General features: G+C 37.8%; 1 protein-coding gene across 3 annotated transcripts in view; it reads right to left on the bottom strand.

Moving 5' to 3' along the window:
* Positions 1 to 511: 511 nt before the first annotated feature.
* LOC135219579 (uncharacterized) overlaps positions 512 to 27,032 on the bottom strand; it is a 331,388-nt gene continuing 304,867 nt past the window's right edge. For all 3 annotated transcript variants that reach the window (XM_064256463.1, XM_064256462.1, XM_064256464.1), the window contains 2 exons: positions 9,203 to 9,644; positions 512 to 1,952 (listed from right to left, as the gene is read on the bottom strand). In XM_064256463.1, the coding sequence (XP_064112533.1) occupies positions 1,723 to 1,952; positions 9,203 to 9,644 (672 nt within the window). In that variant the 3' untranslated portion in view covers positions 512 to 1,722. The remainder of the gene's footprint in view (positions 1,953 to 9,202; positions 9,645 to 27,032) is intronic.

The raw sequence follows: 27,032 nt of genomic DNA, 5'->3' as shown, positions 1-27,032 counted from the left end.
AGAATCTATTTATACTTAGAAAAGTGAGCTACAGGGACTTTTCACCGGCGAACACAGGTCGAACCCAGAAAAACACTTATAAGCAAAAAGCTTCAACAACAGCCAAGTTGTGCTCTTCCAGAACATCTGCACAGCAAGGTAGCCAGAGGAAAGGTGACTGTTGATTGAGTGCGGAGGTTGTCTCCCCAACACCTTTACTCACCTGCTCATAGTTGACAACTACGTTACCAAGCTTCAACATCCAGATACCTTTCATTGAAGGTGAAGGTATATGGATGTATAAGACTTAGGTTTATATTCTTGTATAGGAAAATGTCAAAGAATGGATGCAGGTAGGGAACCTGTGAGGGAGTCAGAATAGATAGACAGGCAACTGAAATAGTTTTGTAATATACAAATGGAAATGGAAGTAAAAAAAACATGAATAAAAGAGGGACGAATCATGTGAAAGAAAAACATAATATATTATGTATCTAACATAATAAAAGCAGAGGAAAATAACATACAGCTGTACTTTGTAATCCTTTACTTCACATAATACTACAATAAAGCAATATAAATCTGATGCTGAGTCTAAAAATGCAATGTAGAGAAATAATAAGACTGGCTGGAGGATCTTCAAAAATAAAGAATACATGCTATTCAGAACTACACACAAAAGCTTGTACTAAAAGAACATTTCAACTGATTCTCAAGCCCAATTAAATGGTAGACTTCCTCCTTAAGTTTAAGGAATTTAATACCAGTATTGTCACTGCAACTCAAGTGGTTTCCTTATATTCTCTTATTCCCTTCCTTAAGTCAACTGAAACAAATGATAATGTATATTTTACTAAAGCTAACAGCTAAGCAAGATTTCAGTAGAGAAAGCACAAAATGGAAAGCTATCAAGACAACTGATGAAAAAAATTACAGCACCAGCCTTTTTCAAGAATTTATGTTATATTTGTTTATTGTATTTCCTTACTTCACAAGGGTACAATAAAAAGGAGACATGAGAGAACAAAACCTTATTTATGTCTCTTAAAATGGAACTCCTCAGTCTTGAATATGTGCAGTTATTTACATATACATATCTCAAAACAGGTATAAACTAAATTCTGCTGTTAGTATTTTGTTCTTATTGGGATGTTAATCTTGACTGATTACTACTCTATCATCTATGTACTGTATATGGTGTACATTATTGGTTTGATCACCATAAAGTATACCTCTTTCAGAAATTTAAATTTTAAAGAACATAAATACACTCATCTTATATTCCATGCTCAGATATCATTTCTGTACATATTCTTTTGCTAGGTTCCGAGTTTCTAAACTAAAGGCATGAAACTTACATCCTAATAATAAACAAAATAAAAAAAATTACGAACTGGGATTAACAACATAAGGTACTAGCTAACTTTAATTTTACACTTGAAAATACTGGCATATATGCCTTACAAAAATGCCTTCAGGTATTTTACAGCCAAACTAGATATGTTGTCTTTCATAATACGATATTTCCAAATGATAAAATGAAACCAATTCTAAAACAGAAAACAGCACATTTAATCATCAAGTTATGTACTATCTAACATTCTTGAAATGTCCATATAATTTTACCACAAAATATTTCAATAAAATATGGTAGAACCAATATCACCATTTAATTTTCAAAACCACTGATAAATCACCATTTCCCTTAGTGTAATAGAATAAGTCATAACATTCCTTATTACATTAGAATAGTCGGAAATTAGCTCCTGAGCTAGAATCTTCACTGTTATCTGCAGAGTCTGAACCAAATAGTGAGAAGACTCCCCTTGAGGTGCTGCCTCTATCTTCAGTGTGTGTGGAGCTTCCACCAAAGTCAAATGAGAAGAAATTGCTATTCTCTTCTTCCTGGGATGCCGAATCACCAAACAAGGAGAAACCAATGCCAGATGTTCCTTTATCTGATTCACTTTCCTCTGCAAAGTATCAAAGAATAACACGCAATAGATATGAAGCATTTAAAAATTTCATTGTCTTCATAAACATCTTCGGTCAGCTATCTTCTTTACAAAGTTAACACATGAAATTAATTCTCTCTATTCTTCACTGTCCTGTATTTTTCCTGCCTGGATTCCCATCTGGCCTAGGTTATGAACTAACCCCATGATACAGCAGGAAGCATTTGAATATATCACCAATGACATTTGACAAAACCTACTCTATTTTAGTAATAATTTCTACCTAAATTTCCCCTTAAAGCATACTAGAATACCATCTGCTTATTCAATACAGGCAGTTCCCAGGTTACGACGGGGGTTCCGTTCTTGAGACGCGTTGTAAGCCAAAAATCGTCATAAGCCGGAACATCGTCAAAAATCCTAAAAAAACCTTACTTTTAATGCTTTAGGTGCATTGAAAACTATGTAAACTGCATTCTTATGGCATTTTTCATCAAAAACACCTTCAAATATTGATTATTTTGCATTTTTGGTGTCATATTTCATCTGCCAGATGAGTGTTGTAGGCGTCGTAACCCTGGAACATGTGTCGTAACCCTGGAAATAATGTCTGATGAATATAATTGAAAAGCGTCGTAACCTCGGAAAGTCGTAAGCCGAGACCGTCGTAACCCGGGGACTGCCTTATATGTAATACTTTCCCATCTTATTTATAAGAGCAATATAAAGAATGATGATTGCTGTAATGGGAATTTCCTAACAAGGCATGAAAAATTAAATTTTTATAATAAAATAAAATTTTACATATACTTACCTAATAATTACATTTAACTGAAAACTTTCTACCATGGCAGTAAAAAATTCAAATTTTTTGGCGATGCCACTAGCATCGCTAGTGAAGGTGAATAGGACCCACCCACTTCCTGGAACGATTGGTACACAACTGCAACGAGAACCAATTCATTTGGCCTCCCATGTCCATCTGTTGGGTGGAGGGAAGGGCTCTGATAATATAATTACTTGGTAAGCATATGTATAACCTAACTTATTATAAAGTGTCAGTTTTACTTAAGTAACTTACCAAGTAATTACATATACATAGCCGATTCCACATTGATGGCGGTGGGAATCATGGATGTTAATTATATTAAAGGCATTAACAGGAAAATTAATATATTCTGCAAGTATTTTCATAATACTTATTGTACCTTGCCAGGTGAGTGAGTGCTGCAAATGATTACTGCTCCCTTAACCTGCAGAAGGCGTGGCAGTTTTGGCCAATGATCGCTCCTAATTAGTTGGAAAACTTTGCAGTCATGGGGGTACACCAGATGAGTGACAAATATTATAAACATGGTGCCCCTGCCCTGGTCGTAGACCAGATAAAAACTAATTATCAACTGCACCGTCAACAAAATCAAATACCACCCTACCATGACAAACTGGTGGATACTCCGGGTAACTAGTACCCCTGGGCTTCCCAAAAAACTTGACACCTTAACCAAGGATAGAGGATAGTAGAGGGACAGTTTGCCCCCTTTGCTTCTTCTCCCACCACCATGCCAGCCACCAACGGAGGACCCAAAGTAGAACAATTCTCAAAAAAATGTTTTGATTTCCATTAGGAAATGTACTGCAAACACTGACCTACATTTCCAGAATGTAGACTGCATAATACTTTCTACAGACTTTATATGTCTCAAAGCAAGAGAAGTGGCGATTTTTTAACTTCATGTGTGCCTCCACTATAAGATTCCTCAAAAAGAAGGAAATGGTGTTCTTTGACATCAGGCAGGACGGACATTTCACAGAACACCAAAGGTTATTTGCAGGCCCTTTGATCTTTTCAGCTCTGCAAATACAGTAGCGTAGAGCTGTCACTGGACATAAGTCACTCTTCCTCCTCTGGGCCACTGATGTCCATCAGGTTTTTAATAGTGAATGAATGCGACCAAGGTTTGTTTGCATGCTCATTTTTGGTGTGAAATCCCAAAGAAAGGGAACAGACAGCATCTCCTCGGGAGAACCCTATTCTTTTGTCTATCACCTGAAGTTCGCTGACCCTCTTGACCATCAGCAGTGCTACAAGGAAGAGGTACTTTTTTGTAAGATTCTTTAGTCATACCGAACGGAGCGGTTCAAAAGGTTACCTAAGAGCCACTTCAGTACCACGTCCAAATTCCACAAGACTACCTGTTTAACTCTCCAATTTGGAAGTTTCAAATGATCTAAATAGATTGCTAAGGTCCTGGTTGAGCCAAATAGCCAAACCTCTGTGTTTGAAAACAGAGCTCAGCATTGATCTGTACCCCTTGATGGTATTGGGGGATAACTTTCTGGAGGACTTCAGAAACCACAGAAAGTCTGCAATTTGGGTTATATGTAGTGATCTCAGCATCAGAGACATTATGTTGTCTCCAAAGACTCTTGAATACTTGGAGGTCTAATGTCCACTCTGTTGGAGGGACTTGATTTTCTCTGCTTAATTCATCCACGAGGACATTCGATCTCCCCCGTACAAAATAACTAAGGACTGTCACTTGCTCTTATTGTGCCCAGAGAAGAAGCTCCCTGCAGGGCTGTTGTGCTGTCCGCAAACACTGCAAATATTTTTCTGGATATCACACTGATGTGAAGGATTTTTTGATCGTCTATCCATTTGCCTACCATCTTTTTTGAGTTCCTAGGTTGGCTCCCCATCTGACATTCAACGCATCTGAATAAAATTCCAGCTCTGGGTTCTGAGGTCAGAAAGACTTCCCTTCCTGAAGTCTGTCTACAGAAGACCACTGAAGTTCTGCTTTTATTTCCTCAGAAATGGGGAAGATGAATGAGTCCTGCTGGGTCTTCCTGGACCATACCACTTTCAGGTAAAACTGAAGCAGATACATGAAGCCTGCCTAGCTTTACGAGGTCTCCACTGATACTAGAGTACCCAGCAGGCTCATCCACTGTAGTGCTGAGCAGGACTTTGGGTCTAAGATCTCTCAGACTGTTTGAGGGAAAAAGTTTATTCTCTTGGGGGAGAGAAAAACCCCAAAAATCCAAGATGGTAAGCTGCGAGTTCTGGACATATATCAAAATTCCCAGTTCTTTGGTCAAAAGAAGAAGTTTCCTCTAATCCTCTGCACACTGTGCCTTTGGGGGTGAACAAAGAAGCCAGTTGTCCAGGTATACTGAGACATCGATCTCCATCAGGTGAGGCCACTTTGCAAGAGGAGTTAGTACCCTCGTAAATACTTGAGGCGCAGAAGTCAGACAGAAACAAAGTGCTCTGAAATTAAAAAAAACTTTGCCCCGAAACACATAGCGAAAAAGCTTCCTCAACTCTGCATGAATGGGAATGTGGAAATGTTCATCCTCCATAGCCAAAGTCACCATCCAGTCCCCTTGATGTAAAGAGGACATGACTGAGGTGATGGTCTCCATGTGAAACTTCGTCTTAACAACAAAGAAATTCAGAGACTGACGTCCAGAACGGGCCCTCCAGCTCCCTGGTGACTTGGGGACTACAAAGAGTTGGTTGTAGAACCCTTCTGTGCAGTGATCTAACACCTCTTCCACTAAGTATGCTGTTGAAGCAATTGGTGAGTTGGTTAATGGAGGCTTCTCTTTGAGAGGAATTGAGTAGCCAACTCTCAATACCTGGACTACCCAGGATTTTGCCCTTCTGAGGCTCCAGTCCCTCCAAAAATGAAGGAGCCTTGCAACTGCAGAGGCATGGAAGACAGACGAATCATTTCTTAGATGAAGATTTAATGGAGGACTTCTTGATTGGTTTCGAGGAAGGCCACCAGTTAATTCTCGGTCTAGTCTGTGGTCTGGTCCTTCCCCTTCGAAAGGGCTAAGACTGCAAAGGAGAGAACAACTTGGAAGAAGAAGCCACAGGCTCCTTTGATCTTCTGGATGACCTCGTCAATAAGTTAGTGGAGGACTTATTCTGTAGGTCCAACAGTATGTCTTTTACTGTATTTTGCAGGAAAATGTAAGCCTTATGGAAAGGCGGGAACAAGATGGCAGATTTCTGGGTAGTTGTGTTAGTTCTGGAAGTAAAAGAGCACCACAGTTTTATCTTTTTTAACATTCCCATCAAGAAAAGGGAAGCTATCTCACTCAACCTGTTCCTCACTGCTATGTCTGCACAAAACAACACTCCGAGCCAGTCTCCAGCTAGGTTTTCTGCTAGTGAAGGACAATTCTCCATTTTTCTCGCTAAAGCACCCACAGTCCAGTCTAAGAAACCAAATATTTCTGAGATCTTAAGAATGATCTTCACTAAGTGATAATTTCTGGTGAAGAGAAGAAAATCTTGGCAGCAGCAAAAGTCGTGTCCACTAGACCGAAGAAGTTCCCCTAGGAGGAGGCAGAAAATCCCAAGAAAGGAGCCTCACTTGTCACGTAGAAGCAATACCTCTTCTTGATGAATTTAGAGGGGGAATCACAAAAATAGCTTTCCCTTGCTCCCTCTTACTGGCTAGCCACTTTCCACTTCTCCAAGAACCCTCTTAGAAGAGGAAGACAAAACCATTGTGGAAGTCTGCCTTCAGGAGATTTCCCCATAAGGAAAGTAGAGGCAGGAGTTGCTGGAGTAGCATGTACGAAAAAATCTGGATAGTTCTCCATAAAGAACTGCATTAATGAAGAATAAGCTGTCGAGGGAGCTGTCTCGTTCTACTGCTTCCTCTTCCGACAAAATTGGGAACAAGTTACTATCCTTGCTCTTATAAGATGTTTCTTCTTAAAAAGCCCATTAACTCATCTAATTGCCGTTTCAGAGGCACCGACGACGAAGGAGTTGATCCTGGTGCTGAAAAACTAGCTACTGGTGCCACCCAGCCCCTTGCAGGGGCGCTCAGAAGGGTGCAAAGTGGTCTGAGGTGACCGCCGAGCTGCCTGATATGAGCGCAAAGCGTCCTGATAAGGGTGCTGAGTGGCCTGAGACAGGCACCGAGAGGACATGTGTACGCACAGAAAAGCAGGGCGATGATCATGAGCAGAAGCCACAGGGTCCAAAAAAGACAGAGGCTCAGAAACAGATGGATGTTTAACAGGTAAATCAGGGCCCAAAGCTCCTGACCGGAGGACTCGGGGCTATCCCAATTACGGTGATGAGCTTCCGTATCATGTAATCTCCATATCTCTTAACAGGAGGAGGAAAACTGTCAGCAGGTGCAGCATGCCTTTTTAGTGGTCTGGAGATGGAAGATCTATGACAATGGCGTCTCTTGTCTGGGGAAGAGTCTGTCGAGTCCAACAACAGTCGGTGTGCACCAAAAGAGATGCCTTTCCAATGGTGCTCTGTCGCTGCCTGGGTACAATCAACAGGCACAATAGTGGGGGCAAATGTCAAGGGCAAGCCCCACCAGCCTCCTTTGGACTTCAAATGTGTATTCTCCTTGGTGCACGGAAGCGAGACAAGGACCTTGATCTAGGAGAACCGGTGGCCCGAACAGCCACCGTCTCAGGAATCACAACACTTTCACTGTGCACTGCACTATCACTTTTGAGAGATGATCTCTTCACAAAAGACCTGAAAGAAGTTCCCAATTCCATAATCCCGATAGTGAAAAAATCAAACTTTACATCGAGACTGGCAATCGTGTCAGGTTTGGAATCATGGAAGCCTGAAATTGGAGTTACAGGTAAAGATGTAGGAGGGCTAACAATTGGGGAAGTAATAGGAGGTTGAGCATTAGGTAAATCCTAAACTAATACAGGCAAAACCTCTACAGACACTCTACTTTCGGCTCTAAGAGCTGCCTTCCGATTCCTATATATAGAATTCAGGGGTTCCCACCGACCAAGGGAATTTCATGTTTTCAGGGGGGGTGGGGATTGTGACCACAGGCGAAGCTCAATGTCATGGGAGAAATTTATTTCTTGATATGAAGGGTCTGAATGGAATGTAAGATATTTTGTAGTGCCCCTTATAATAATTTGTTTATTTCTTTGTTTTCTCTAAAGAATAAACTGTAATTTTCTTTGCATTCATTCCACACAAAATAAATATAAACGAGACAAAACATCCGTTTTCTCTAAAGAATAAACTGTACATTTTCTTTGCATTCATCCCACACACAATAAATATAAACAAGACAAAACATTCAATTACTGGAGCAGTATCATGCAAGGTAAATGCACTTAATTCTTTCTCTGCTTGTAAACATATATTTTTATTTATATTATTATGATACTAGAAGATGCACGAAGAGCCAGAAATAAAAACTGATATGTAGTGTAAATGCGCAGCATTTAACTAAAAAACACAGACTACTGTTACATTAGGATGGGGTATGGGGTAGGCTACGCTAGAGGAAGGCTCAACATTCTGACATATGGTGAAAGGGGTGCATGGGGTAAACAAGGTTGAGAACCACTGCTCTAGATAGTTTGTCTAAATGTGATTTTAATGCCTTCCATTTGCATAGATATTTTAATGCCTTCCATTTGCATAGATTTCTAAATCTACGCATTCTGAACAAGTTAATTTCCTTGAAAAATCCTGGTCCCTAATTTTGACACACTTGGTGTGTGAATCATAAGGGAACTTTGTCATTCTAGTTACACCCCTCTGAACAATATCTACTGCTACAAGAGCTTGAATCCAACATAATTGCTGGCTAATTATGTTAACCACAAAAAAGAATTAAGTACGTCACCAAAGATACTGGAAAAATATCCGAAAATGACGAAAGATGACTGCCCAAAACCATCGATGTTAGTTGGGAGCTAACAGTAAACGAATTGGTTCTCTCTGCAGTTTAGTAATCAACGTTCCTGAAAGTGGGCGGGTCTTATTCTCTAACACTAGCAACAGTGGCACTGCCACAAAATTTGAATTTTTTTACTACCTTGGTAGGAAGCTTTCAGCTTTATTTAATTACTTGAAAAGTTACACATGTAAAATAAGCTAATAAATATCTAAAAACCAAAATATACACATTTCATGAATTAAGGGTCACATCTTAGTCTGCAAGGATTACCTACCTATTATGTGCTTCTGTTCCTTAACTGGTTCATTGAATTACTGTACATATCTTAATTAACAGCAATCAAAACTTATTACCAAAATGCATTACAGAAGAAAAATTTACAAAAACTTTTTCATGAATTAAAGGGTACATCCTAGTCTGCAAGGATTACCTACCTAATATGTGCTTTTGTTCCTGAACTGGTTCATTGAATTAATGTACATATCTATCTTAATTAAAAGTAATCAAAACTTATTACCAAAATGCACGACAGAAGAAAAATTCACAAAAACTTACGTGACTGCCCAGGCATGTCAAGGAATCCAGGACTCTTGCCTCCAAAGACATTGTCTGGTTCATTACTAAATACAGGAGAAAAAGCAGTGTTTATTGTGCTATATCCTGAATAAACTGTGCTTGGCATATTCAAAGCCAAAGAATCACCAGATGGCAAAGACTTATTTTCCATCTGTTTACTTGAATTATCTGATTTAGGAGTGCTGCATAGGTCTGGACCTTTAAAAGCCAATTGTTGAGAAATCAGAGATTGACTGATTGGTGCTGGAATGCTTGAGCTTTCACTTGTACATGAAGCTGACGTTAATGGGCCAGCCAATGATGGACTTTCAGAATACTTTCGGAAATTTGTTAGTTTATCCACCTGAATTGGAGCATTCAAGTTGAATTGTACTTCCCTAACCATAGAGGAAGTAACTGTAGTAGTCTGAGCAGGACTTACCTGAAAAAAAACAAGACCAATGTATTCGTACACTACATATCCATTTCCACTGAAATAGTTTTTATATTAAAACTGATAATAAAAATATATTCCTGCTATGGTCAAACCACTGCCTTAATTAGCTTCCATGATTTGGTTTGAGGATAAGCAAAAGATGAACCTTCTCACTTACAGGGTGAATAGGATCCTCTCCTCGAGGTTAATTATTATTATTATTATTATTATTATTATTATTATTATTGTTATTATTATTATTATAACAAAGGATTAATTTATCCAGATCTGAGCCTAACAACAGCTCTTCTTGGGCTGGTTTTCAGGAATTAATCCTGAAATAAAAAGGTTATTTAGGAAACCGGTTTTACTTAGGAACGTGATGATCCTATTAAATATGAAATATTTGCCTTCAGCAAGAATGCCTTTTAATGTCGAGTTTCAAAAATATAAGTTTCTTTGATGGTTCCAAGTTGGACAATTAACTAATAAGTGTTGGACAGTCATTGGTGTCTGGCATGTACTACATTTCATTGGATCTGCATGTGGATTTGACATCAAATGACTGTGTGAATAGCTAGTATGGCCTATATGTAGTCTTGTTTATAAAACTTCTTTAGCTCTTTCTTTTTAAGATGACATCCATGAATTAACTTCACTTTTCATATTTCTCAGTTTATATCTAGTTAGCACTGATGTCCAATCAGTTTGCTAGTCTTCACATATTAGAGGCTTAAGTGAGGTTATCCAGTCTGATACTGGGGCATGTGTCATTGTTAATGGGATAGTGCAAGCTAATTTGGCAGCTGTATCTGCTTTTTCGTTTCCTTCAATTCCCACGTGCTGGAATCCAGTATTTTTTTATTAATAGTCCTGACTGAATAAGTTGACGTATTTTTATTTGGCTGTCTTATTCAAGGTGATTTGTAGATTTATACTTGTTTATAGCATCAATAGCACTTCGTGAGCCACTGAAAATTATGGTGGAAATTATGTCTAGTGCTATTTGTATGGCTGCGAGTTCAGCAGTGCATATTGATGATATTGGGGGAAGACTTATCTATGATAGAGCAGTACTACATATTTTTACTCTTCAAAGTCAAGGGTGGTAGATTTCCATTGCTGGATGGAATATTGGTTTAATATTATGTGAATTTATTAAATATTTGATTCTTTGTAGTTTTCTAATTTTTAATTAGAATTCAGAATGCAGGTAGCAACAGGAGATGTTTCTGCTTGAAGTGAAAGGCCCCTACGCACAGTTATCAAATTGAGGTGATGTTTTAGGGGTAATATACCTGCTTCTACTAACAGGGAGTTTATAAGGGATGATCGAAATGATCCCGTGCACAAACTTATCCCTTCATGATGCAATGCACCTAGTGTTTTTAATGTAGCTTCTCAGGCAGATGAATATATTGGGCAACAATAATCTATTATAGATAGTAGTGTTGCTTTGTATGACATTAGCATGGTGTTACGTCTGGTTCCCCAGCTGGTATGTGATAATTTTTTTCAATATGGCATATTTTGCTAGAGACTTCGACTTTGTTTCAAGATGAAGATAAATGACTGAATATTACTAGACTGTAAGAGTTTTAGCTTACAATTGCGTTTTTCGACCATTTCGGTAGAGTCAAAGTTGACCGAACGTGGTTTTTTTCTATTTATCGTGATTTATATGCAAATATTTTGAAAATGAGAAAAGCTACAACCTTCAATTATTTTACTGTTGTATTCTACATGAAATTGCGCACATTTTCATATATAAAACTTTATGTAACGGCTAATTTAAAATGGTGCAAACATTAACACAATTGCACGTATGATTTTTTCGGAAGAGTTACCCCGCGGACGTAAAGAAAACGTTATTTTTTTCATAAATTCACCATAAATCGAAATATTGTGCTAGAGACTTCCAATTTGTTGCAAAATGAAGGCAAATGCTTGAATATTACTAGAATATTTCGGTAGAGTCAAAGTTGACCGAAGGTTGAAATTTTGGCAAATATCGTTATTTATATGAAAATATCTCAAAACTGATAAAAGCTACAACCATGGGTTGTTTTTAGTTGTATTGTGCATGAAATTGCGCACATTTCCATATATAAAACTTTATATAACGGCTAATTTTAAAATGGTGCAAACATTACCACAATCGCATGTATGATTTTTTTCGGAAGAGTTACCGCGCGGACGTAAGGAAAAAGTTTTTTCATAAATTCACCATAAATCGAAATATTGTGCTATAGACTTCCAATTAGTTGCAAAATTAAGGTAAATGATTGAATATTACTAGAATATAAGCGTTTTAGCTTACAATTGCGTTTTTCGACCATTTCGGTAGTCAAAGTTGACCGAAGGTTGAAATTTTGGCAATTATCGTTATTTATATGAAAATATCTCAAAACTGATAAAAGCTACAATCATGAGTATTTTATTGTTGTATTCTACATAAAAATGCGCACATTTTCATATATAATACTTCATGTAACGGCTAATTTACAATGGTACTACAAAAATTATGTCAGTGACGAAATAATTTCCGAGATGTGTCACAGATACTTTTTAGTGCGGCAAGAAAGAAATTCGCGCTTGCGCGCCTGCGTATCGATTGTAAACAAAACAACACCTTGATCCGTGAACTCCCAGCATCCCCCAAGGCGCGTGATTCAAAAGTTTTAGGCTGGTAGGCCTATAAGTATTTTTCCGCGAATTTTAAAAAAACTTTTGTAAATTTTAAAAAAAAGTAAGTTGACGTAAAATATGTCCAGTCGGCACACGGGAGACAAAAAATGTCGACGTAAAATACGTCCAGTCGGTGTAAGAGGGTTAATATATTTGAGGTGTGCTTTCCAATTCAGGTGCTGATCAAATACCATTCCTAGGTATTTAACATTTGTGCAGAATTTTATTTTGGTATTATAAAGATAAAGCTTAATTGTTTGTTGTTTTAAGCATTTTTTATCTTTATAGAAAATTATTGCATTTGTTTATTGAAAATTAGAATCCTACTGAATTTACCCAGTTAGTAATATTTGTGACGGCTGTATTGAGCATTCTTTGGGCATGTCTTAGCGTGTTACTTGTATAATATATGGTAAAATCATCAACATACAAAATGTTTTTAACTCCTTTTGGTAAATTTATTGTAATATCATTGATTGCTAAAGCAAATAGAGTACAGCTTAAGACATTGCTTTGGGGGATTCCTTCTTCCAATTCATAAGCATTGAATAAGAATTTTCTATTCGAATTTGGAAAGTTCTATCCGAGAGAAAATTGTTAATAAAAATTTTTCCATTACATTGTGTCTCCATGTTGTATCATATGCTTTTTCTATATGAAAAAAATATTGCCACTGTTAATTTATTCTGATCAAATCCTTTTCTAGACAGGTTAGTGTTTCAAGGGTTGATCGACCAGCTATTGATCCTGACTGCGTCGGTGTTAGAATTGAATTTTTTGTTATGACATGTTAGTCATGACTAAACCATTTTTTCTAGTATTTTACATAGACAGTTTGTCAAAGATAAAGGTCTATAATTGGATGGATTATTTGAATCTTTCCCAGGTTTGTTTATAGGGATAATGCTAGCATGTTTCTATTTATCTGGAAAAACGAATTTCATCCAGATGGTGTTATAGAATTTTAGTAAATATGATTTGGCAATGTGGGCTAGTCTCTGTATCATTTCAAATTATATTTTATCATGGCCTGGGGCTGATGGATGACATGAATCTAGTGCACTGTTTAGTTCACCCATATTAAATAGATATGTAATTATATTCTACATCTTCAATAGTTTGAAAATTGAGTATACTATTTTTTACCTGTGTTCTTATACTTTGAAAGTGTTCACTTAGACTGGAGTAGGCACTCATGTTTTCAAAGTGTTTCCCTATTATATTCGAGATTTCATAAGGGTCATGATATAGTTTCCGATTGTGGTTTATTGCACTTCTTGGGTGTCTTATATATTTTCTGTTAATTTTCCTTATTTTTTGCCATGTATTTTTCATAGATGTATTTTCTGACAAGCTTGATACATAATTTTTACATGGCAATATTGTCTTAGATATTACAAGTTTTTGAAATTTGGCATTACGTATATTTGTTATATGAAGGTTTAATATAATTGACTGTTATGTTGATGACCACTATCTTGTTTAGAATATTTGTATGGTTGGGGAATTTGTTGAGGGCTTTGAGCCATGTCTTAAGTCTGCTAAGATTTCGACTTGATACGTGTTTGGTTTTGCTTAAAGTTGCTAAGGTTGGAGTCCACCATGGGACAGGTGATTTATTTGGGTGTGGCCTTGTTTTAGGTATGTTTTTATCAGCAGGATTTATCATGAGATATGTGAAGAATTCACATACTGTATTGTGGTTTTGGTTATGCGGAAATGGTGGTATATTTCTGGTATGTAGATTGTAAATGTCCCAATCTGCTTTTTGGATTATTTAAATAATTAAGGACTAGGGGAAGTGGTCGCTGGCATACGAGACATCAAGGACATTACACTCAAGTCTTTCAGCTAAGTCGACTGAGCACAGCGAGATATCTAATGAAAGGTTAAGTGGGTATTGGAGAAGTAAGTTGGCACATCACTTTCATTTAGGCAGCATAGGTCATGCTCCAATACGTATTTCTCTATGTTTGTTCCTGGTGTGTCAGCAAGGTGACTGTTATACCAAAGGGGACTATGAGTGTTAAAATCTCCTACTATAAGTAGGGGTTCATGTAGATTATTAATTAATGCTGATAGATCACTGGAATTCAAACTAAAATTTGGTTGGTTGTATAAGTTACAAATTGAGATCATATTTTCATCCAGCATATATAATTTGATAGGTGTTATCTGATATGATTGTGATAGTATGTTTAAAAGTTCATAGGTGATACTATTACGAACATATATTGCTGTGCCTAGTTTTCCACCATCAGTTGGTGAATAAGCCATTCTGTACTGTCAAAAAAAAGGATCCAAGGGGGAACCGCAATATATGGGAAAGACAAAAAACAAGGAAAAATATATGAGAAATATAGTAACTCAGAATGTGAACTAATAGCGGTAGAATTTGAATCTGAAAAATTAATGAACATAGTAATATATAGACCCCCTAATACTTAAGAGTTTGACATAATAATAAAAAATTGGATGATATATGTAGAAATCACAAGGACTGGACTATTCTCCTATCTGGAGACTAACTTTCCTTTCGTAGACTGGAAAGAACGAATAGGAGATTGTGGTTGTATTTATACATATAAAAAAGAGAGTAATAGTAGTACAGAAGATAAGAGGCAATTCGAAAAGCTATTAGATATGCTACTAGAATACAACATTCAACAAATAAATCACCTGCCAAAAAGAAAGGAAAATACTTTAGACCTAGTATTTGTGAATGAGGTGAATTATGTTAAAGAAATAATAGTTTATAATGCGAGTATTTCAGACCATAATGTCATAGAATTAACAGTCCATTCCAAAGCAAGTGAAAACAGAGATAAGCAAGAAATGAAAAAGTGGGAAGGATATGGAAAATACAACTTCTACAGTAAAAATATAAAATGGTCAGAAATAAATGAAGAATTAAACAAAGATTGGGATAACATTTTCGTAAGTGATGACATAAGAGTAAATACGGAGATACTGTATAAAATATTAGAGAAAAAAGTGGAAAAATATATACCGAAGAAGAAAGGTAAAGATCAGTCATGCATACCAAGAGACAGAAGGATCTTGTTCCAGATAATCAGAAAGTGGAAAAGTCTTGCAAAAGAAAAAAATGCATAGAAAGTTATAGAACTAAAAAGTAAGATAGAAAATGCAGAACAAAAGATTATACAATAAAAGAAAATGAAAAACGGGACTTGGAAGAAAAAACCCTAGTAAATATCAAGCAAAACCCCAAACTATTATACTCGTACGCAAAAAAAGATGAATAAAAGAAGAATAGAAATAAGCCCTCTAAGAATTGAAGGAAGATTAACGAATGAAAAAAGGGAAATATGCAACATATTGGCAGAACGATATAAGAGAGAATTCACTCCTAAAATTGATAATGAAGATAATGATACAGAAGTAAGGGACGAAAATAGTGAATATTTAGCTGACATAGATATTAATGAAGCTGATTTTGTGCAGGCTATTAATGAAAGTAAAAATGGAGCTGCTGCAGGTCCTGATGGTGCTCCTGCTATTTTGTTAAAGAAAGTAGTTCATTCTATCGCAAAGCCACTTGCAATATTATTAAGACAAAGTGTAGATACAGGCTAGATTTATGATGAGCACAAATTAGCATATATTACCCCTACTTTCAAAAGTGGATCAAGACTAGAGGCAAGTAATTATAGGCCTGTGAGTCGTAACATCACATATTATGAAAGTGTATGAAAGGGTAATGAAGAAAAATATTATGAAACATTTAATAAAAAATAATTTGTTTAATATAGGACAACATGGTTTTGTACCCGGAAAAAGTACACAAACCCAACTGTTAGTCCACCGTGAGAACATATACAAAAATATGAAAAGCGGAAATGAAACAGATGTGGCTTATCTAGACTTTGCAAAAGCTTTTGACAAGGTAGACAATAATATATTAGCGAAGAAAATTAGAAAACACAATATCGTGGATAAAGTAGGAAGATGGTTAAAAGAATTTTTACACAACAGAAAACAGATAGTTATTGCAAACGATGAGAAATCTGAGGAGCTAAGGTAATATCCGGTGTGCCACAATGTACGGTGTTAGCTGCAATACTGTTTTTTATTATGATTGCAGACATAGACAGTAATGTTAAGGACTCGGTAGTGAGTAGTTTTGTCGATGACACAAGAATAAGTAGAGAAATTACTTATGATGAAGATAGGAACGCGCTACAAAGAGACCTTAACAAAGTATATGATTGGGCAGAGGTAAATAGGATGGTATTTAACTCTGATAAATTTGAATCAATAAATTATGGAGACAGCGAAGGAAAGCTAAATGCATATAGGGGACCTAATAATGAGACAATCACAAATAAGGAAGCAGTTAAAGACCTTGGTGTGATGATGAATAGGAACATGTTATGCATGTGATGCTGAATAGGAACATGTTATGCAATGATCAAATAGCAATTCTATTGGCAAAATGTAAAGCAAAAATGGGAATGTTGTTACGGCACTTCAAAACAAGAAAAGCTGAACGCATGATTATGCTTTATAAAACATATGTTCGTAGTCCACTTGAATATTGCAATATGATATGGTACCCACACTATCAAAAGGATATTGCACAAATAGAGTGTACAAAGGTCCTCTACAGCTAGAATAGAAGAAGTTAAGGACCTTGACTACTGGGAAAGACTACAACCACTAAAATTATATAGTCTAGAAAGGAGAAGAGAACACTACATGATAATTCAGGCATGGAAACAGATAGAAGGAATAGCCGAAAACATCATGGAGCTAAAAATATCAGAAAGAGCAAGCAGAGGTAGATTAATAGTGCCCAAAACTATACCAGGAAAAATAAGGAAAGCACACAGGACATTAATCCACTACGCACAAGCATCGATAATGCAGCGTCTATTCAATGCATTGCCAGCTCATCTGAGGAATATATCAGGAGTGAGCGTAGATGTGTTTAAGAAGAAGCTCGACAAATATCTCAGCTGCATCCCAGGCCATCCAAGATTGGAAGATGCATAATATACCGGAAGATGTACTAGCAACTCTCTGGTAGACATTAGAGGTGCCTCACACTGAGGGACCTGGGGCAACCCGAACAAGATGTAAGGTGTAAGGCGGGGTTAGATCCTATGTGTTGTAAGCATATACATATTGGGTTGTGGTCTCATAGGATTTTTTGTAATTCACCCAGAAGTAGTCGGGTTAAAAGGCCATTTATATTCCATTAAATAGTTTTATATTCCATTATTGGGAGGAACTGGTGTCAAATTCTGTAAATTGATAGCCAATTTTACTTTGTCTTGAAGTTTATATGCATTTGAATTTATTTGTGGTTTTTTAATTGTTGTATTTGTATGTTGGTTATTAGGTTCAGCAGTTGTTTGTTTTTCATAATTAAATATTAATGTATATTTTTTAATTTATAATTTCCTTTTTGTATTTTAAGGATTCAGAACATAATTTGTTCTCATGTTGGTGTGTTAAAGGGCATGTTCTTAATTTAATAAAATTGTCTATACAATTTCGTATTGTGTCCTCTGTCTTGGTGGTTAGTTGGTTATGTGTACCTACGAAGCACTCATTACAACCACAAGACGAAGCATGTTTGGTGATGTTAGTTATTGGTTCAGCTTTAGACATTTTTGGTTTTGTTATTCTATTGGTCCTTTTCTGTAGTGGTAAGGAATGTTGGTTTCAGGGGTTATTTGCTCTATTGTTATTAGTGGAATATTTGAGTCTTGTGGATGGTTGGGGAGTGATAGTTATATTTTGGTTTGGTTTAATGGTATTGATTTTCATTAGTATTATCTGTTGGGAATTGTAAAGAGTGATTAATTGATTCTTTACTGTCAAAATGTTGGCTGTCTGATTGGGATTGAGGATAATTGTGTATTTCCTTCCACTTGTGGTGGTCTCTATAGCTTTTGTTTACTTTTGTGGTTCCTTGCTGACGTGTCTCGCATTACAGCTGTAGACTCGCCAGATTATGGTACGTTGCTTGTTTCTTTGTATATGTTACTTATGTTGTCCCTTTGCATGTTATATGTTTTGTGTATATTCTTGGTTATACTGTCTTTCATAAGGAGTGTGATTTATGTACCTTCTTAGTTAACACAAGTGTTTATTTATGTTTATGTCTGTTTGACGTGTTTGTTTTGTTTGCAGTGTACTACTGTAGTGGAATTGTTTACTGAATAAAACCTTGGTTCTGGTTACACCGGGTTTACTTCAGTTAGTACAAAATCTTTTTTAAAAGGTTCTCCTGGTGTAGTTGGAGTTCCAATATTCACTTTTTTTCTTTTAGCTTGTTTTTGGGTTCAGTATTATTGATATGAGACTTAATTTGTACGCTTATATTATCTTGTTGTTTGTAATTAATGTGATCGATATTTAGATTTTTAGTTACACTTGCAAAAGGGTGGTTTTTAAATGGATTATTAACTCCTTTTACTTTTAGCTCAAGTCTAGCTTCTTTGACTGTCATTCCTGTTCTATTTACGTATCAACTACTGGAGCTCTGCATTGTATTGATAATAAGAACATTCCTTAGATTTTGCGTGATGGGATTGTCCACAATTGATACATTAGTAGTATGGGTGTCTGATGCAAACACTGCACATATACTGCTTTATCATGGCATTTTTTGTATGTGTGCCCATACTTAGAACATTGAGTGCACTGAAGTGGTTTTGGTATAAATCGTTGCACTTCTCTATTTTGTCCTGATTTTGAGTGGGAGATCTTGGCCTGTAAATTTTATTTTTGCAATATTAATTTGTTTATTTTCATCTTTCTTACTTGGAACTGAGTAGACTTCTATATCGTGTTTATTACTGTATCTTAACTTAAGGGAGTCAAGTATTAAGTGTTTTGAGGGTAGTCCTTCTCCATCAGTCTTAGATAAAATGATTGTGCCCTCTATATGATATGACAAATTTTCTAAGACAATTTGTATTTTTCATAGCTACAAACCTGAGGTCTTAACCGTGTGCGAACAATTTTTCGAAAAAACATTATTCGAAAGGTAATTGTTCGAAAAAAAAATTTCCGAAAACCAAATATTCGAAAACAATAGTTCGAATGTGTAATTGTTCGAATTTACAATTGATCGAAATAAAAAATATTCGAATAAGCAGTTTTTCGAAATGAATATTGTTCGAATTCATGAGTAACGTCGACTTGTTGAAAAAAAGCCCGACGGCAGTTTTGTATGTTACCACTTTCTCTCTCTCCCTCTCCCAAAGTGTAGTTATTCAAGAAACAACTCAATCGCATTGTTTGTATTTTAATTACCTTAAAACAACTTATCGTATTGCTTGTATTCTATTTACCTTAAATAAAAAATAAATAAAGATAAACCTTTAACAAATCCTTAACTGAAAGTTCCCATTGTTATTTAGGACGGTTTTCCATTTAGTAGAGAAGCTCTTAAACCCTATGTTACGGCCTCTGAGAGAGGTCCGCTTCAGGTTCGATATGGAATAATAAAAAAAATATATTTCAACACCAACAGTTGAAACTGGGGATACAAATATAGAAAGAAACACTAACACAACAAAGGTTTATTTACAAGCTTACTAACAAAGGTAAATGCAGAATGGAATCTCCTATTTACATAAAGAGATAGAATCTTACACTGCATGTACTGGGGGAACAGTGAGGCAATTCAAATACTTGCTAGTCAATTTGGCAATTTGAAGGGATGGCTTCTCAAAAGGAAAACGGTGATTGCAGACGTCCTCTTGACTCCGTATTGCAGAAACTAGTCTACTTGAAAGGCAGGAACTCCCCAAAACCTCTGGCAGGACCTTTTCTTCTCTGAAGTCTGCTTGCATCGAGATAACACGAGATAATTCGTCCACTCCTGAAGACTAGTCCAGTATCCAACCAACTCTCAAACAACTCTTCTTCCAATCCTTCGATGATTCCTTTTCTCTTATCTCTCTCGGATGATCTCTGCTGCTGCTGATCTCTCACTGATAATCTGATCTATGGCTCTTACTGAGGATATCTCTCTGTGACTAACTGGTGTCTCTCTTTTACGATCTCTGCTTTCTCCTGTTACGACCGTCGTATTTATACGGCACTCTGGGGGCGGAGCCTACGGCGAACTTGACAGACTCCAGGGATTTCTAGAACTTCTTAGATGAATCTAGACGAGGTATTGCATCAGAAATAGCGGCGTTTCTCACGTCCCGACGAGTTCCATGACACTCCTGCCGATTCTAGAACCATCATGATAACAGGCACCTCCAACACAATGCGCTAACGCCTCCTTGCTGCCGAACTTCTCGAAAATGCGTTCTCCTTTCCTTTATCGTTCTTTGCTAGGAAGCAATTACCATCACACGCGCCCCCCAAAAGAGAAAAAAAATGAAATCAACTGATTTTATTTTTTTTTCTAAAGAGAAGCAAGAATTAAACAGCAGGGAAACAATTCTGCATAAAGCTTTAATACTTTTTCATCCAATCAACCACTCGTGCCAAAACAGAAAACGGTCAATAGGCTACTCATTCTGAAAAAACTAGAGAGGCTATCTGCTATAACATTATCCTTCTCTCTTACTATTTCTGTTTTCTGAACTCTGATTAAAACTTATAAATACTAAAACACCTCTTGTGTTTTTCTCAAAACTAATCTCACTCAGTAACAGTGTTACACGGGCGGAGGCCACAGCACGGGGCGTTGTTTATAATTCTAAAGCAAATTTACATTCATTGCCTTTGCTCTACTCTTACCCACATTAATTCTATAATGTATATTTCCCCTCTTCTCTAACACTGAAAGAGGACCTTCGAAATTGAGATAAAGAGGAACCTTCTTTCTGGACTAGTACTAAAACTTTATCTCTTACACACAAACTTCTCTCTTTTGCTCTAAGATCAATTTTCTCTTTAATTTCTCCTTGACTTCCTCTCGCGTTTTCTTTCGCTAAGTGCCAAGTGCTTCCATCCTCCTCCGCTAGCTACCAAACATCTCTTAGATTGTTTTTATAATACTCAAGATTAGTTATGCAATCATCTCTACCCTTACTTCTAGGCAAAGTTCCGAACATATTTATAATTACGTTATCAAAAGATTTGCGTACTGAAGGAATATTACACAACTGAACTCTGGGAATTACTGGAATCGGTTTCCTGGCAATTTGATATTCATGACAGCTTAAAGCATATCTCTTCACGTCATTTTTCATCCTAGGCCAAAAGTACGCTCTACTAATACACTTGAAAGTTTTATTTACTCCCAAATGTCCTTGCTCATAATGTGCTAACTTCAAAAATAGTTCACGAAGCTTCCTAGGAACTACTAATTTTCCTGTGATTCCCCCTTCACTACCTGACTTAGGACAAACATGACACGAAACTTCGTTCTTTACAAAAAAAGTTTCCTTACACACATCATCGAGATCATCATCCACACTAAAAAATTCGGGTTAGTGTCTCATCCTCTCTCTGCAACTTGACTAGCTCATCCTTATCCAAAATGTTAAGAGCCTAATTTATCACCGAACTAGGACTAGATACAGGTACATTTACAACGTTACTCTAGACAGCTACGCCTTCCCTTTGGCTATCACTGTCAACGATAGAGTTAGGTCTCTCAGCCACACTCATGCCAAGATCAACCTCGCTACCTCTATCACACTCGTTCAAATCCACGAACTCACTCACGTTCGAATCCACGAACTCACTCTCGTTCGAATCCATGAACAAATTATGACTGTAGTCTATGTCTGTATCTAAACCCGACCTAGTTACTACCATTTCAGGCACTGGAATATTCCTCACAACAGGATTCACATTCTTGGATAAAGCTAAGTCATTACCGACAATAATGTCAACACCTTCGACGGGCAAACTGTCCACAACTGCAAGTTTCACTTCTCCTGACACTACCTGACTTTCTAAATTCAACTTCAACAAAGAACAAAGAACACAAGTGTTAGGAAATCCACCTAACATGACTTTCTCTTCCATATTGATTTCTGCCCTGTTCGGCACACTCTCTCCTCTAATCAGTGAGACAGCAGAGCCTGTGTCTCGAAGCAAGACTACTTCTCTCGAATCTACTCCTCCAAGAGAGGAAACTACGCCTTCTGACAGAAATTCAGCAAAAATTTTCCTAGTTTCTCTCATCACATCATTCCTACTTGACGAAAGGTTAACTAGAGACACTGGTTTCTTACTGTCCTTCCTTTCTACTGCACAATTTCTCGCTAAATGCCCTTTCCCAATACATCGGAAACAAGTTAATTCTGAGCCACTAGATGCCACTTTACTCTTACAAACCTTAGACGTATGACCAGGTTTTCCGCATGTATAACAGGAATAGTCACTTCTACTCGCATTGCTATTACTAGGACTGAAACCTTTGCTGCTTTGTACTCTACCAGACGAAGGATCATTTCGTTTCTTACTAACACTCAAATTATGAGTTAGACTATATTCGTCAGCCAGCCTAGTTGCACCTGCAAAAGATACGTCTCACCTACCCTCTATATAAAGTTTAATCTCAGGGGATACGTTATCTTTGAAGTTTTCTAACAACACTAAGTTCTTCAAACTATCAAAATCCTCAACTTTAGCAGAAGTTAACCAATCAAAAAACAGCCTATCTAACTTCTTAACATATTCTACATACGTAATATTTTCATCCTTTCTCAAATTTCTAAATTTCTTACGATACGCCTCCGGTACTAACCTTTACGCGCTAAGAACAGTTACTTTCACAATATTATAATTATCACATTCCTCCTTAGACATGGAACTATACACAGTAAGTGCCCTACCACTCAAAACTGATTGCAAATATAAAGTCCAAATTTCTTTAGGAGAACCTATTCTTTCCATTAACTTCTCAAAACACATGAAATATGTCGTAACATCTTCCTCATCAAACTTTGGTACTAATTTTAGCACTGCACTCATACCTAACGCATCAGCTCCGTTTTCGTTCTCGCCTGACCTACTGTTACGAGTACTTTCCCTTAACCGAGCAATTTCCAACTCATGCATACGCTCTTTCTCTCTCTCTTCCTGCTCATGCATACGTACTTTTTCTCTTTCTTCCTGCTGCATTACCAACATTTCTCTCTCTTGCTGCATTTTCATTGCTTCTCTCGCTTGCTGCACTTCCCTCTCAGCTGCTCTTTCCTCTCTCTCAGCCGCTCTTTCCTCTCTCTCAGCCGCTCTTTCATCTCTCTCATACTTTTCTCTTTCTTTCTTCTCAACATGCTCACGGAGATCATTCCCCTCTAGACCTAGGAGCTTGCCTGACTCAATAAACTTTCACCATCTCACTCATTCTGGTTCTTTCTATATTCTCCCTGTTTCAAACTGTTAAAGTGTTGATAGCCTAAGCAAGGTCGCCACAATGTTACGGCCTCTGAGAGAGGTTCGCTTCAGGTTTGATATGGAATAATAAAAAAATATATATTTCAACACCAACAGTTGAAACTGGGGATATGAATATAAAAAGAAACACTAACACAACAAAGGTTTATTTACAAGCTTACTAACAAAGGTAAATGCAGAATGGTATCTCCTATTTACATAAAAAGATAGAATCTTACACTGCATGTACTGGGGGAACAGTGAGGCAATTCAAATACTTGCTAGTCAATTTGGCAATTCGAAGGGATGGCTTCTCAAAAGGAAAACGGTGATTGCAGACGTCCTCTTGACTCCGTATTGCAGAAACTAGTCTACTTGAAAGGCAGGAACTCCCCAAAACCTCTGGCAGGACCTTTTCTTCTCTGAAGTCTGCTCGACGTCGAGATAACACGAGATAATTCGTCCACTCCTGAAGACGACTAGTCCAGTATCCAACCAACTCTTGAACAACTCTTCTTCCAATCCTTCGTCGGTTCCTTTTCTCTTATCTCTCTCGGATGATCTCTGCTGCTGCTGATCTCTCACTGATAATCTGATCTACGGCTCTTACTGAGGATATCTCTCTGTGACTAACTGGTGTCTCTCTTTTACGATCTCTGCTTTCTCCTGCTACGACCGTCGTATTTATATGGTACTCTGGGGGTGGAGCCTACGGCGAACTTGACAGACTCCAGGGATTTCTAGAACTTCTTAGATGAATCTAGACGAGGTATTGCATCAGAAATCGCGGCGTTTCTCACGACCCGATGAGTTCCACAACACTCCTGCCGATTCTGGAACCATCATGATAACAGGCACCTCCAACATAATGCGCTAACGCCTCCTTGCTGCTGAACTTCTCGAAAATGCGTTCTCCTTTCCTTTATCATTCTTTGCTAGGAAGCAATTATCATCACACCCTATGATGGCTGAGTTCGTTCAAAGTGAACAAAGAAAGCCCATGTTATTAGTGAATGGACATTTATTTGTTAAAGACAAGCAAATGCATAATATAATTTGTAAATTACTGTAAATATCGAGCTATAACAGTAAAAGATGTTACCATTACTAAAGAACATAATCATGCAGGTGATCCAATTGGCGTAGAAGTGCGGAGATTTATTGAAAAGTGAAAAACGGCGCAAAAGGTACACGTGACTCCCCTCATTATAAAATTGCAAATTCATCTTCGGATCTTAGCACATCTGGAGCTCAGGGATTGCCAGCTGTCAACAGTATTAAGCGCTCAATTAGAAGGGTTCGCTTTGAAGAAAACTGTGTACTATCTACACCCTATCATAGGAAGGATATAGTATTCCCAGTTGAGTAGTGTATGAGGACTTTCAAGAATGAAGATTTTTTTCTTTTTGACTTGGATCAGGAAGAAGAGAGTTTTCAGTCAAAATTCGAATGCTATTAGCACTGGCATTTATCCCAGAAGAAAGAGTCATTGAAACTTTTGAAAATTTAGTAGAAGAGTTATCTTCACCTGAATTACTTCCGGTAATAGATTATTTTGAAGATAAATTGTATAAAGATATGTTAAGGAAACTAATAAATTTAAAACATCAATCATGGTTAGATCAAGTATTTTATAGATTCGAACAATATTCTTTAGAAAAACTGCTTATTTGAATATTTTGTATTTCGATCAATTGTAAATTTGAATAAATACACATTCAAACTATTGTTTACGAAAAAACAATTTTCGAACAATTGCCTTTCAAACAATGGGTTTTCGAAAAATTCTTCGCAAATCGGTTTTAAGAACAGGATCATTTCTGGCGCCTAGCTGGATCTGGTTAAAAAGCAGATGAAAACAAGGAATCTTGTGATATCTGGCAACGCGTGCATAGATTGGGTGAAGAGTGGTCAAGGACCACGCACCTACGCCACTGTGTCAGTCTTTTCTCTAACCACCTGGGCAAGAGTCGTGGTTGACCTCTCTCAGCCTTTACCCGGTTCACTGCCCATTTCGTTTGTGTGTGTGTGTGTCTGGCTGATATTATGGCTTCTTCTGCTCCTTCTCGGCTCCCCAGAATTCCAGGTTTTCCGTGTTCACATTTTTTGGCTTCAGCGGCAACCAATCCCCACATCACATGTAACAGATGTCATTCTAATTTTTTTACTATAACGAATCCTTGCACAGAATGACTGGCATGGCCTAAAGAGCAGTGGAAGTAGTTTTATAGCAAGAGAGAGCATCGGAGGGTTTTCGCCTCTTCCTGATGCTTTGTCTCCTGCAGTATTCAACCCCATAGTAACGTTGTGCCTGTTTCCCTCCTTTTCTTGCTTTGCTTCATTGCTGGAAGTATCGGGAGGCCCCCGGGCTGATTTTTCTTCGGGAGTTAATTTGATTCCCGGGAAGGGGGAGGCTTTTTCATCATTCTCATTCCTTCCAGAGTCGGAGGCATCCAAGATGGCGACAATTTGGAAGACCCTCAGGCTAGGAAGTCCCCTGTCCTTGGAGGGGTTGCTAGCGCACTTTATGGAGGCTCCCTAGCCCCCTCCTCAGGCTGGCCAGGCCCTTCCCCCTCCTCCCAGCCATGTATTCATGGGTAGTCGAGGTCAGCCATCTTGTATTGCTCCGCCAATGACTGTTGCCGCTTCTTTGAGTCGGAGGGAAGCCATGGTGTCAGCCCCGTTGATGACGTCACAAGATCAGTCGTTGTGTATTCCTCCGCCAGTGGCGTCTGCTTCCCCTTCAGACCGAGGAGAAGCTGTGACGTCATCACCAATTGTGACGTCACTCCCAGTCGTCTGCTTTGCACTACCTCTCTCAGCTGTGACGTCATCTCTGCTGCCCAGTTTGCTGCATCTCCCTTCCATGCCATTGGAGCCTTCTCTTGCAGATCAGTCTGAGGTTATATGCCTGACGGTGCTTAAGAGGTTGGACTCTGTTTTGGATGATAAGTTGGCTGCCTTGTTGGCTGGGAGGACTGGAAGGAAACGTGTTGCATCGTCCCCGCCTCCAGCAAAGAGATCGCGTAAGAAACCAGTGCTGTCTTCCTCTCCCTCTTCGCCTACAAGGGTTCTCGAGAGTGTTGGTGTTTCAGAGAGCGTTAGTGTATCTTCCCTTGTGTAATCTGCAGTGGCTGCTTTGTCCTCTGCATCAAATCGCGAGCGTGTTGCAAACTCCCGTTTGTGCACATGATGCAAGTGTGCTCCTACTTCTCCAGGTGCCTGGCAAGAGGTCGAAGGTGGTGAGCGTGGAGTTGGTGTAGTAGGAGTGTTTGCCTTCCCCTCTCCCTGGTGCTTCCAAGAGTTCGACTCTGAGGGATTCTCCTTCAATCTCGAGTGTTCAAGATTCTTCTCCAACTCACGTTCGTATGTCTA

The sequence above is a fragment of the Macrobrachium nipponense genome, chromosome 1 (assembly GCF_015104395.2).
Source record: "Macrobrachium nipponense isolate FS-2020 chromosome 1, ASM1510439v2, whole genome shotgun sequence".
NCBI lineage: Eukaryota > Metazoa > Arthropoda > Malacostraca > Decapoda > Palaemonidae > Macrobrachium > Macrobrachium nipponense.
The sequence above is the reverse complement of the archived record's forward strand: the minus strand, read 5'-3'. Positions and strand labels throughout refer to the sequence as shown.